At 39.5% G+C, this 12,006-nt stretch overlaps 1 protein-coding gene and 1 pseudogene across 1 annotated transcript; one reads left to right on the top strand and one right to left on the bottom strand.

Annotated features, from left to right (window-relative positions):
• The window catches only part of LOC123246506, a 9,136-nt pseudogene extending 7,076 nt beyond the window's left edge, over window positions 1-2,060 (top strand).
• An 826-nt stretch (window positions 2,061-2,886) lies between these two features.
• On the bottom strand, window positions 2,887-11,866 carry RWDD2A (RWD domain containing 2A). The gene is made up of 2 exons (XM_044676209.1): window positions 11,669-11,866; window positions 2,887-3,561 (listed from the first exon to the last, which is right to left on the bottom strand). Exons 1-2 carry the CDS (start codon window positions 11,864-11,866, stop codon window positions 2,887-2,889), a joined length of 873 nt encoding a protein of 290 aa, XP_044532144.1.
• Between the last annotated feature and the right edge of the window lie 140 nt (window positions 11,867-12,006).

Raw genomic sequence — 12,006 nt, 5'->3', positions numbered from 1 at the left:
GCCGTGGGCAGGTGCCTGTGCATGGGGGGGCGGGGCGCTTCCCTGTGACACCAGCTTTTCTGCAAGCCCCCCTGGAGTTCTGAGCGGCAGCCGCTGGCCCTCCTTTGCCCAGGCCTGACGTTTCCCCCATCCCCAGGGGAAGGGCCAGGATGGACGTCCAGGCAGGAAAACGGGCCCAGAGGATCAGCTGCACTCTCTGGCCCTGCTTCACTTGAAGCAAGGCTGAGAAGAAGTCGGAGTGGCCCCCAGGAGTGCCGTGGGCCCAGGGTTCTGCTTGGCCCCAGAGGGCAGGATTAGGAGCCATACTAGATGGGAGCTGCAGAGGAGCAGCAACACTGAGCAGAAACAGAAGCTTTCTAGCCCGGAATGGAAGGGGCTGCTCTGGGAGTCAGGGAGTTCCTCCTCCCTGGAGGATGGCTTGTGGGGGCCTTAAGTCCTGCCCAACTCTGAGATTTTGCCATAGGAGAACACGTTTTATTTTGGGTGCTTGTGATTTCAAAAATTAATTGTTTGGCTCCATTTCAGACTGCGGCCGGGAAATAAACAAAAGGAGCGGGTTTTGAATCAATTCAACATTTATTAAGCAGCTACTACTACATATAATGCTAAATATGTTTTACTGTGGATACAAAGATACAAAATAACAACCTCTGTTCTCAGGGATATTACATGGGGAGGGAGCAGAAGGAAGATATGACACGTACACTAATACATTTATAAAAGGGAGTAATAGGGAGAAAGGAATGATCCAGACATATTGTACTAGGAAAAATGAGAAGGGGAAGTACTTCTTGCTTTACTAATAATGCTTTTCTAAAGTAGGCAAATGCAAATATAATTGCTCCACTCAATAGACAAGAAAACAAGTACATTTAAGCCCAAACATTTGTAATAAGTACACTTCTGTATTTTAAGAACACTATATGAAAAAAACCCACCTAATACACCAACACATTTTCACTTACAGAAAAAACCCTTGAAAAAATGAACAGTTTTTTGTATAAACGAACAGCTTTTTATATAAAGACATAACACTTAAAACAAGCATTCTCCCCCTCCCCTTACCTCTCCCTAAACAGTCAGAAGATTTTAGGATTTAGATAGATGAGCTAGATCAACTAACCCAGAGGTTCTTAACCAAGTGTCTGTGAATTTTTTAAAAAATATTTTGATAATTATTTCAATATAGTTGATTTCTTTTATAATCCCATATATTTTATGCATTAAAAAAATTACTCTGAGAAGGCTTCACCAGACTGAGTCCATGACACAAAGAAGGTTAAGAACCTCTAGTACAGTCTGACAATTTTATGGGTGAGGAAACTGAATTCCAGAGAGGGGAAAGGACTTGCCTAAGGAAACACAATATGAAGTAGCAAATCCAGAATACAAAATCTGATCTTTTGATTCAAAATTCGGTGTTCTTTTCCTTAAACCATTCCAGAATAAGGCTGGGCTAAGCCATCCACATTTCTCAAACTGGATCTACTTACTGCTGCTACTAATGATACATCTTTGCAAAAGAGCTGTACAAAGATGCATGTTAATGGGGTACAAAGCTGCATTTCCCCTCTTAAGAATTTAACTCACAACAATGAGACTGCTCATTAGCACCATGTTCTAAACAAATGAGATAATTAGTCCAAGGAATTAGTTGGAATAAAATTCTACCAGAATATGCTTATATCCCACTTTTCTAATTATTTAAAAAAAAAGTTAAGCTCCTTTAATTTTTTTTGCCATTACATGACCTCAACTTATTTTTGCTAGGATGTTAATTTAGCCTTCCTTATCATTGTTGTGAGAAAATGACCCTTTCTTCTTCAGATGTCTCATAACGCTGTTTTGTACTTCTCAGATGTACTTAAAATAGATTTGTTTGATAATTATCTGCTTGTCTTTATCTCTTTCTAGGCTGTGAGCTCCACAAGGGCAATCTGGCATCTCCCTCAGGGGACAGCATTGGGGTGAGAGTGCCTGCCGCTCACCTGCCTGCCACAGCAGCCTTTAGACTAAGTCCTCTGGGAGTTCCTGCCTTGGTCCGTGCACTGGGTGGATGAGGTGGGGTAAACTTTGCTACTGCTTTCAGGGACTCGGCAGGATCTAGGATGGCCCAGAAGCCCCTGCAACAATTTAGGAAGCTCATATCTTCTCTACCCACACAAAAGGGAGCTGGCCACAGCCCCAAAGATGCCTTGGGATGGTGGTGGTATCCCAGGCTTGTCACAATCCCATACTGAATATTTACAACGGTCCTAGTGACCGAGAGTCTCCATGGGTGCCCAATGGCATTCACCCTAAGCAACAAACAAATATTTCTGCATATCTACATTGTGCCTAGCATCAGATACAAAGGAAATACAAAACTAGGTTACAGGGGTGCCTAATGACCCAGTACTGATGACCAGCAAAGCAATCTAGAACTAGCAATGCAGGAGGTGGCAGGAAGTCACAAATCCTCTACATGGGGCCAACTTTCTGAGAGGCAACACTGCCTAGTGACTGGATGTCTGGAAGACCAGCATTCAATTTTGCCTCTCCAATGGACTAGTATAATCATGGGCAAGTTTATCTTCTCTCAGTGCCCCAAACAACTCTAAGATTTAATGTTAAGATGAGTTGCTAGTTTTTATCTTTGGAGGAACTTTCCACAAGAAAAATTCTCCAATAAAAATAACAGGTCTACAATCACACCTCCTTTTCTACAAAAAACAAAACAAAAACAACAACAAAAAACACAAAAAAACCCAAAGCAAAACAAAATCCTTGCTTCTATTTTGCAGCAGCTATCACATAAAGTTCCACTTAAATTTGGTTTTTATTTTGATGTCTCAGTGGAAAGAATAACTTGAAAAATTACAAATGCTGCTCTTTGTGAACATACTTCTAGTTTTCTTGACTTTTGCTTTCTATACCAAATAATATTTGAAAAATATGTTCACTGTGATGCTTTTTGAGAAATTCCAAGAACTTGCCCAGATCCATGTGGTAATCATGCCTGACACTATGACCATTGCTCTCAAACTGCAATTCCTGAAAAATCTGAAAGAGGCGCAGCTCATCGCCATCCCCTTCTATTTGCACACTTTCTGCATGCTTGCAGGAAATATGCTTCCAGTTGGGATACCTGATGGTGTGCCAAAATTCCTCACACTGATTTTTACTGCCCTCTACACAAATAATACCTGGCTTCCCTGTCAGAAAAAAACCAGTCAGACTCAGGCGCTTTGCACTCTCCAAAATCCTCTTTCGAAGCTCTTGCCGACAAATCTGGTGGCTGTAGATCCACATCCGGTGAAACACGGTCTTCACGGTCTTCACCTTTATGATGGGTTCCGAGAAGAGCTTGCTGTTCTGGAAATAGGGAGCGCTGTTGTCCCGCAGCCACTGAACCGCGGCGCACACGCACAGCTCACCGGGGTCGAAGGTTCCGATGTAAGACGTGAGATTCTGATTGAGTCGCAGCTGCTGCTGTCTGTCGAGGCTGTAGGACCTCCCAAAGAGCTGCAGTTTGGCATTTGGATAGTTGTGAGGAAAGGAAACCTGCAGTTCAATGTCTCCCTAAAAATGGAAATCAAATACGTATAAAGTATCAGAGAAGACTGTCTGGCCGCTCCCTTTTCCCACCTCATGATCTATGCAGAGTGCTCTGCAAACCTTAGAGTTCTCCATGAACACCCATCATCCCTATTCTCTTCCGCCTATTTCTACACAGCCCAGCCTGCAGGAGGCTCTGCCTGTGACACACACCACGTGAGGTCAGGGCCTCTTTGTTGAGCTGTCATGGAAAGATCCCAGCAGGCCAGGCCCTGACCTCGAGAGCTGGTGCGTAGGTGTCCTGGCCACCCTTCAGAAGGCACCTAAAGGCCCCTTGGAAGCTGCTGCTCATAAAAATATTCCTTCTCTTTACTAAGGGTGAAGCAGGAGGCCTCGCCGTGGGGCAAAGGGAGGAGAGGGCCTCCTGGCCAGAAGGGCCACCTCAGCACCATGGTGGCAGAGTGGAAAAGGTTTTTGGTGTCAGAAACTTTTCAAGGCCACCAATAAGAAAGGTCTGCAAAGCCTGTCCCAAAAGGCTGTTGCAAGGGGAGCCCCCTGTCAGCCTTAGACTATGATGAAAATAAATGTGAGTGATTTTAGAGGTGTTTCAGAGCTCCTAGATGTAGAGGAGCGGATGGACAGCACCTTCTCTCCCAGGCACACTTACAGAGGGATACCCAAAGAACAGTATCCTTAAATTTTATTTTAATTAGAACAAATAAGTTCAATACCTAGATTTTCAAAGTCTTATCTGTCTATGGCCTTATCATTGCACGTTAAAAAGATACATCCATTTTCTCTGGGTTGTAAAAAGTGAAATTTGGGAAATGTATAAAACTACATTTCCCGTGATCCAACATGGTCCAACTGATTTCCGTCTCCCGACGTCTTGACACAGGGGAGAGCTTAAATCTCGTGGGTTAGGAGGGAGTGGCTCTCTTTTGCGAGTAGGCCATGGCCAGGAAACAGGAGACAAAATGGAGGCGGCAGTTTTGAATGCTTACAAGCGCGTGGTCTAATGATTTTATCTATCAACATGGCTTTAATTAAAATACTAATTTATATATTTATACAAGCATCTATCATTTTTAATATTTACAATTTGGCGAACCACACGGGAGTAATTCGAACTTTCAATTTTCTAGATAGCCTAAGAAGAAGCCATGTGGCTCTGGGACCCCGAGTCTCAGAAGCGATTTTTTTCCTTGCCCAGTCCTCCCCCGATTTTCCCCAGCCTAGAGGCTATTTCACGGGGAAGAGAGACAATGGCTTTAATGGCTGCAGGGCTGCTAATTATTTTGCTCAATGCCCCGGGCCTGGTGGCCCTTGCTGGCTCTGATAGAATCCCGGAGCCCAGCCAGACTGTCTCTGCCACTGATCTCCATTCCTACTGCTGATCTCCTGACTTGATCTCCATTCCTGCCGCTGATGCTGCTGATGCTGCTGATCCTGACCGCTTCCAGCCTAGAACCCCGAGCCCCAACAGCGATGACCTGCCGCTTTTGCCGAGATCTTCGGAGACCTCCACCACTGCTCCTTAGGATTTGGTATTGTCCCCGCTACCCCCTCTCTTGGTTTGGTAATGGCCTGCATTCTAGCCTTCCACGTGTTTTCTCTAAAGACCTAATTTAGCCACCCACACAAGCTCTACATGTGGGATTTTCTACAATGACCCGACACCACGTGGACCTAGCATTTACCCTTAATGGGGCCGAATGGCCTATTCAGACTTGCTTGTGATTAAAAACTGAACTCAGGGGAAGAACTTTGAACTTTTAGGGAAAAAAAAAAAACACGCTTAAACTCAGCAGAACTCAATCAAAAGAACCTTAAATTGAAACCAGGGGTGAACTTTTAAAACCTCGGAACTGAATGAGCTTTAATTCTGTTTTAAAAAGACTGTATCTTACTGTATTTTGTTAATTACTTTTGTAAATTAATCTTGCTTATTTCGTTGATTTTCCTGTTGCACTGAACCATTTTACGCTAATGAAGTTTCTGCTTATGATGTTATTATATTTCCTAATTTACTTAAAGCTTACTGTATCAAAAACAATGCGGTTATATGTACCACCTATGAACATCTTATAGAGCACATGTCTTTTAAAAATTTATTCTGCCTTGGTAATTGCAAAGAACCTTGAAAGTTTCCATGCTTTAAATATTACCTTGTAATTTTACAAGAGATCTTTTTAACTTTTACTTTAAATCCTTAAGAATTGTTGTCTTAAAGGATAAAGCTTTTATATATTTTATTATAAGAGATATTATTGCCTTAAATTGGTAGAAGCATTCCTATCCAGGATTTTTTTAAATACAGAGAGTCAAGGAGCTCCTGTATACTCTTATCCAGAAGGTTTCTTTTTTTAAATATCACATTTTGCTATGGAAGCAATAACAGCATTTGCCAAGGGTTAAAAGTTGTAACAAGTATATGATTTTAAACATCACTGTTTATTGTTTTAAAATGTGCTATTGGAAATAATGGTACTCTATTTGAATGTGCATTGTGAATCTGCTATTTTGTAAAACCCACTTTCTCTCACAGAAAACCTCATTTTTGGGTAACAACCCTTCTAGTTCTAAGCTATATATATATTTTTGATTTTTAAAACATTTTTTTTTAATGAGAGAAATTGATTTTCCCTTTTTATCATCTTGTACTGGAAGTACATATATAATCATTATTTATCCTTTTTCTAATTCTACAGCAAATACCTGAGCCTCTAGGACTGTGATTAAATGCCTTTCTGTCTGATTCTAGGAAAAGGGAACATGAGAGCTGTTAATAGTGCTAAAGAAAGCACATGGTCAGAGACTTGACTGACTAAGATCTGCATGATTGCAGCAGTTCTATGCCAATACTTTAGGGCTTGGAAATTGGGGTTTGAGTCCTGGAGTCCCAGTCTTTTCTAAAACTTTAGAGGACGTGGGTCCCCTCGACTTAGATTCCTAGAAAGCACCTAAGATTGGTTATTTATTTGGCTCACTTCCCTAAAAAGCTGATAAGTCAGATCAGAGAGAGACATTTTCCTTAAGTCCTGGCCCTGGATGGGTAATTGCACACTGCGGAATTCACTTTAATTAGACCTTCATTCAAAGGTCTAAGTTTATTTTCCCTAGATTTTGCACATTTTACATTTACAAGTTAATGTTTTCTTCTTTTTTCTTGAATTTTATTCTTTTTATTTTGCCAATTGACTTCATATAACCCTCAGGACTCAGCCACTCATCCTTACCTGACCTGAGGTACCCTTTTTTAGAAAAAAGGTGTGTTTAAGATTTACCTCACGGGGATATCTGTTAAGTTTTTTAAAATTCAATAATGTAAAAATATATGTATATTTATTTAACTCTTTTAGGAGTAATTTCACGGGGAATTATATAAAATCTTAGAAGAAAATGTATGTTTTGTAATCTATAATGTAAGGTTTAAATTCTTTTGAGAATAATTTCAGGATAAGGATCTTGCCATCTCCCCAGAATCCAGACGACGAACTTGTTTTGGTGAAGACACCATGAAGATGTCTGAAAAGCCTTCACTGTACCATGAAGACCAAACTTTGAACTTTGGGGTGCAGTTGATTGAACTATGGGGAGTTGAAATTGAGTTGTATGTATTGTTTTAAATTGTACACTGTTGTGCCAGTGGGGGACAGCCCCCCAAATTGGTTTTTTGTCAATGCGTCTAATTTTAACCATTTGTTCATTTATTTCTTTTATCCCCAAAATTCCTGAAAAATTTAGAAGTTGTCTATTTTTACAGGTCCAGCGAAGAAAAAAGGACTAACCTTTTTTTTTGCCGGACCTCACGGGGAATTGTAAAAATTGAAATTTGGGAAATGTATAAAACTACATTTCCCGTGATCCAACATGGTCCAACTGATTTCCGTCTCCCGACGTCTTGACACAGGGGAGAGCTTAAATCTCGTGGGTTAGGAGGGAGTGGTCTCTTTTGCGAGTAGGCCATGGCCAGGAAACTGGAGACAAAATGGAGGCAGCAGTTTTGAATGCTTACAAGCGCGTGGTCTAATGATTTTATCTATCAACATGGCTTTAATTAAAATACTAATTTATATATTTATACAAGCATCTATCATTTTTAATATTTACAGGGTTAAGCACAATTTTCTTTACTGACTACTTCTACCCTTCCCTGTGGGAAGCTACAAGGTAGGAGTAGTCTGTAAAGCATTGTCAAGAGGGTCATATCAGCTCTTTTCGCCTGTGTGTATATTGTGCTAATTATATGGAACTAAAAACTTGTTTCCTCTCTCCTTGGCTGTCTTCCCACTCTACCTCAATCTCCTACCTTTCTCTGGGCACAGATTCATCTTTGTTGCATTTTCCTTACCTTCCTGCCCACCGTTTGTCCCTGACTCTCCTCTGCCCTTTGTACCTGCTCATTACCAACCAGTTTTAGGGAGGGCTTGAATTTCAGGGGCTTATCACAGTTTCTTTCAGATGTAGCAGACCATTTATATTTCATACAGGTTAAAGTATAATGCGAAAGTTAGCTTGTCTACTATTAGGATGATCACCCCAAACTCTTGTGCTGACACTCCTGCCCTCTGCTTAGAGAAGAGAGGTGGCAGATGCTGGAGAGTGCCTCTCACTGGGGCAGTCACCTCTATTTTCTTCCTGGCTCCCCTCCTAAACTTCATGGCAATGCTAATACTGCTTTTAAAAGAGGTGTGAAATGTGAGCCACAAGATGGTGGACTAGACATTTTCTCCGATCCCCATGACCACTCAAACAAATTATGTGCCAAAGATAAAGCAACTTTGTCTGTCTCCATGGTGTAGTATGCCCAGAAACCCAAAAAAGTTTAAAAAAATTTCTCAGAAGGGCAGCTGGATGGCTCAGTGGATTGAAAGCCGGCCTAGAAATAGGGGGTCCTGGGTTCAAATCTAGCCTCATACATCCTAACTGTGTGACCCTGGACAAGTCACTTAAATCCCACTGCCTAGCCCTTACCACTCTTCTGCCTATCATTTCTAAGGCAGAAGGTAAGGATTTAATTAAAAAAAATTATTGGACTGCCTGAAAATTGTAATTAAAAAAAAGAGACTACTTTTTGCTAAAAGGTACCATAGACAATGAAATAATACCAAAAGTTTTTGCTGCAGTTTTCTCAGATAAAGGCCTATTTCTCAAATAAATGAGGAACTTAGTCAATATAAAATGTTCAAAACTTAAGTCAAAATAAAAGAGCCATTTAATGGTCGAAGAATATTTTCAGACCTGGAAAGGCTCAGATCAGCTAGATGATCACTAAATAAAGTGAAGCATTTATTCAAGGTTAAGGAGTTGAAATTCAGGACAAGTTGTTGCCTTATTCAGCCAGGGCTGCTGAAGGGAAGCGAGGGGAGAAAGAGGACTCTTATAGGGTATAGTTATGGGAAAGAGAAGGAGAAGTATAGTCAGGATACAATAGAATAGCCAAACTACAGGAAGGGAGTTGAAAAAAGAGGGGTTAGAACTGCAGGTATATAGGGGTCTTCTTGGGGTCACTTAGAAACTGCTGGTCAGAACAGTGTAGGGACCCAAAGATCCAAGAGATTGACCGACCATCTGAAATGTTTTTAGAAGAGAGAATCAAATTTATCAATGGTCATTTGAAAAAATGTTCCAATTCTCTACTGATTACAGAAATATAAATTAAAACAACTCTAAAAGTATTACCTCACACCAAACTGGTTAACATGGCAGAAAAGAAAATGACAAATGCCATAGGGTATGTGGGAAAACAGGTATACTAACACATTGCTAGAAGAGTTGTGATCTGGTTCAACTCTTCTAGAGAATGATTTGGAACTAGGCCCAAAGGGCTATCAAACTGCATACCCTGTGACACAGCAATACCACTACAGTACTAAGGTTGTGTGTCCCAAAGAGATCAAAGAAAAAGGAAAGACCTTTTTGTACGAAGATATTTATAGCAGTTCTTTTTTGTAATGGCAAAGATTTGGAAACTGAGGGAATGCCCATCAACTGGGGAATGGCTGAACAAGTTGTGGTATATGATTGTGATGGAATTCTATTATGCTTTAAGAAATAGCAAGGGGGTGTTTTCTGAAAAACATGGAAAGACCTGTATGGATTATTGCAAAGTGAAATGAGCAGAACCAGGAGATCACTGTATACAGTAACACCAATACTGTAATGATAATCAACTGTGAAAGACTTAGCCACTGATCAATTCAATGATCCAAGAAAATTACAAAGCATTCATGATTAAAAATGCTTTCCAACTCTGGAGAACTGTGAATTCCGAGTGCAGACTGAAGCATCATTTTCTCTCTTCATTTTCCTTGCTTTTTTTTCTTTTACAACATGGCTCTGCTGCAGACCTTTGGAAAATAGGTTTTGCATGATTTCACATGTCTAATTGTTCCTTGCCTTCTCAATAGGTAGAAGAAGGAAGAGAATTTAGAACTCAAAAAATTAAAAAATAAGATTAAAAATAAATATTTAATAAAAATGTAAAAACCCTAAGCAACAGAAGTAGCTAAAGGGGAGGAGAAGAAAAGGGAAATTAGAGGTGAAGGGGAAAAGAGCCAGGGCAACAGAACAACCTTAAGAAAATATGAAAGTAAAATAAATGAATATAATATTTCATTTACGGCAGAAGAGGGAACTTAAAACTGAAAAGCTTTTACACAGACAACAGTAATGCATCTAGGATAAGAAAGGAAGTGGTCAAATGTAAAAAATCTTTGTATCACATTTCAATGATAAGGATTTGTAATCCAAAATATAATTCAACTGTATATATTTATGTATATAATATCCAGGTCTTATATATGAGATAAATGTATACTTTATATATACATACATACATACATACATACATATACACACATGCATATAGACACATATATGATTGATAGACATTCCCCAATAAAAGGTCAAAAGATATATAAATAGTCCTCAAAAGAACTGAAGGTTTTCACAGCCACATTAAAAAAATGCTCCAAATCTCTAATAACAAGATATATACAAAGCAAAAAAACCTTGAAGCTTTACCAAAATGCCAAAAAAAAAAAATTCAGAGAGGTTATGGAAAGATAAGCACACTAAAACACTGCTGGATCGATCTGTAAAATGGTAGAATCATTCTGGAAAGCAATTTAGAATTATGCAAATAAAATGACTAAAATGTCCATGCCCTCTGAGCCAAAATTCCATCCCCAAGAAAGCCAATAATAAGAAAAAAGTTCTCCTTTATTCCCATTTACAGAAGCACTTTTTGTGATAAGTAAGAACTGAAAACAAAGATCTGCATCAACTGGGGAATGGCTAAACAAATTGTGGTACATGAATGTAATGGAATATTACTGTAGTGTGAGACATGATGTGTGTGATGAATACAGAGAAGCCTGGAAAGATCTGTATGAATTGATGCAAAGCAAAGTAAGCAGAGCCAAGAAAACATAAACATATATATGTATATGTGTGTGTGTGTGTGTGTGTGTATATATATATATATTAAAAATCCTTATCATTGAAATGTGATACAAAGATTTTTTACATTTGACCACTTCCTTTCTTATCTATCTATCTATCTATCTATCTATCTATCTATCTATCTATCTATCNTTTCTTATCTATCTATCTATCTATCTATCTATCTATCTATCTATCTATCTATCTATCAGCAAATTAAAGTTAAGGTAGCAAAACTATAAAGATCAAGTGAAGAAATAAGAGGTTCCCCCAGCCTACCCAGATTTTTTCAGTGTATCAGTTATGATTTTTTTCCCTCTTCCAAAAAATACTAGAGGTGGAGATGAAGGGATACATGGATATTATGGTCATGTAAAAAAACCTAAAATATCAAATCTATTTTTTTAAAAAAAGGTGTGCTTCTAGGTTTAGAAATCTTTTTTTTTAAAAGGCGGATATTAAAATATTCTGAGTTAAACTAAAACACTAATAAAATTTTACTTTGTGTAATGTCACTGGATATGCTATAGGCTTTTAAAGATCAAATGAGAAGGGCAAAATTTGGATTAGTGAGAATCATGAGAACCACTGGCAGCAATATGCTACTATTTGTTGCAGGTAACTGAATTAGCAAGAAATTAAAGGACTACAGAACACTCCGCAAGCAATTCATTAGTCTTACCTTAGGGGCCATTATGACCATAATTACAAACCCAATTTTGGGGGGCAGGGGTCCATTGGAACGATCCAGGTAGTTTCGCACTCTCCTAAGGGAATTCGCATCCTCCAGACAGACTTCTCCTTTGTTCGGAAACATAGAAAACAACATTTCCATTTCTAGAAGCTGGAGCTCTAGACATTCTTTGATGGAATCCGACATGTTCAAAAAAGCCTTGAAATCCAACTGCCTGCGAAGGAAAAAGGGGAAAAAAACCAGTGTGGCCAACGTTTTTAGTCTGCAGCTGGTGGGCACCCTAGGAATGGGCACCGAGCCTTGGGGGGTTGGGGTGGGGGGGGGGG

This window comes from Gracilinanus agilis, chromosome 4, assembly GCF_016433145.1.
Source record: "Gracilinanus agilis isolate LMUSP501 chromosome 4, AgileGrace, whole genome shotgun sequence".
Taxonomy (NCBI): domain Eukaryota; kingdom Metazoa; phylum Chordata; class Mammalia; order Didelphimorphia; family Didelphidae; genus Gracilinanus; species Gracilinanus agilis.
Note: the sequence above shows the minus strand (reverse complement) of the source record. Positions and strands in the feature narration are given on the sequence as shown.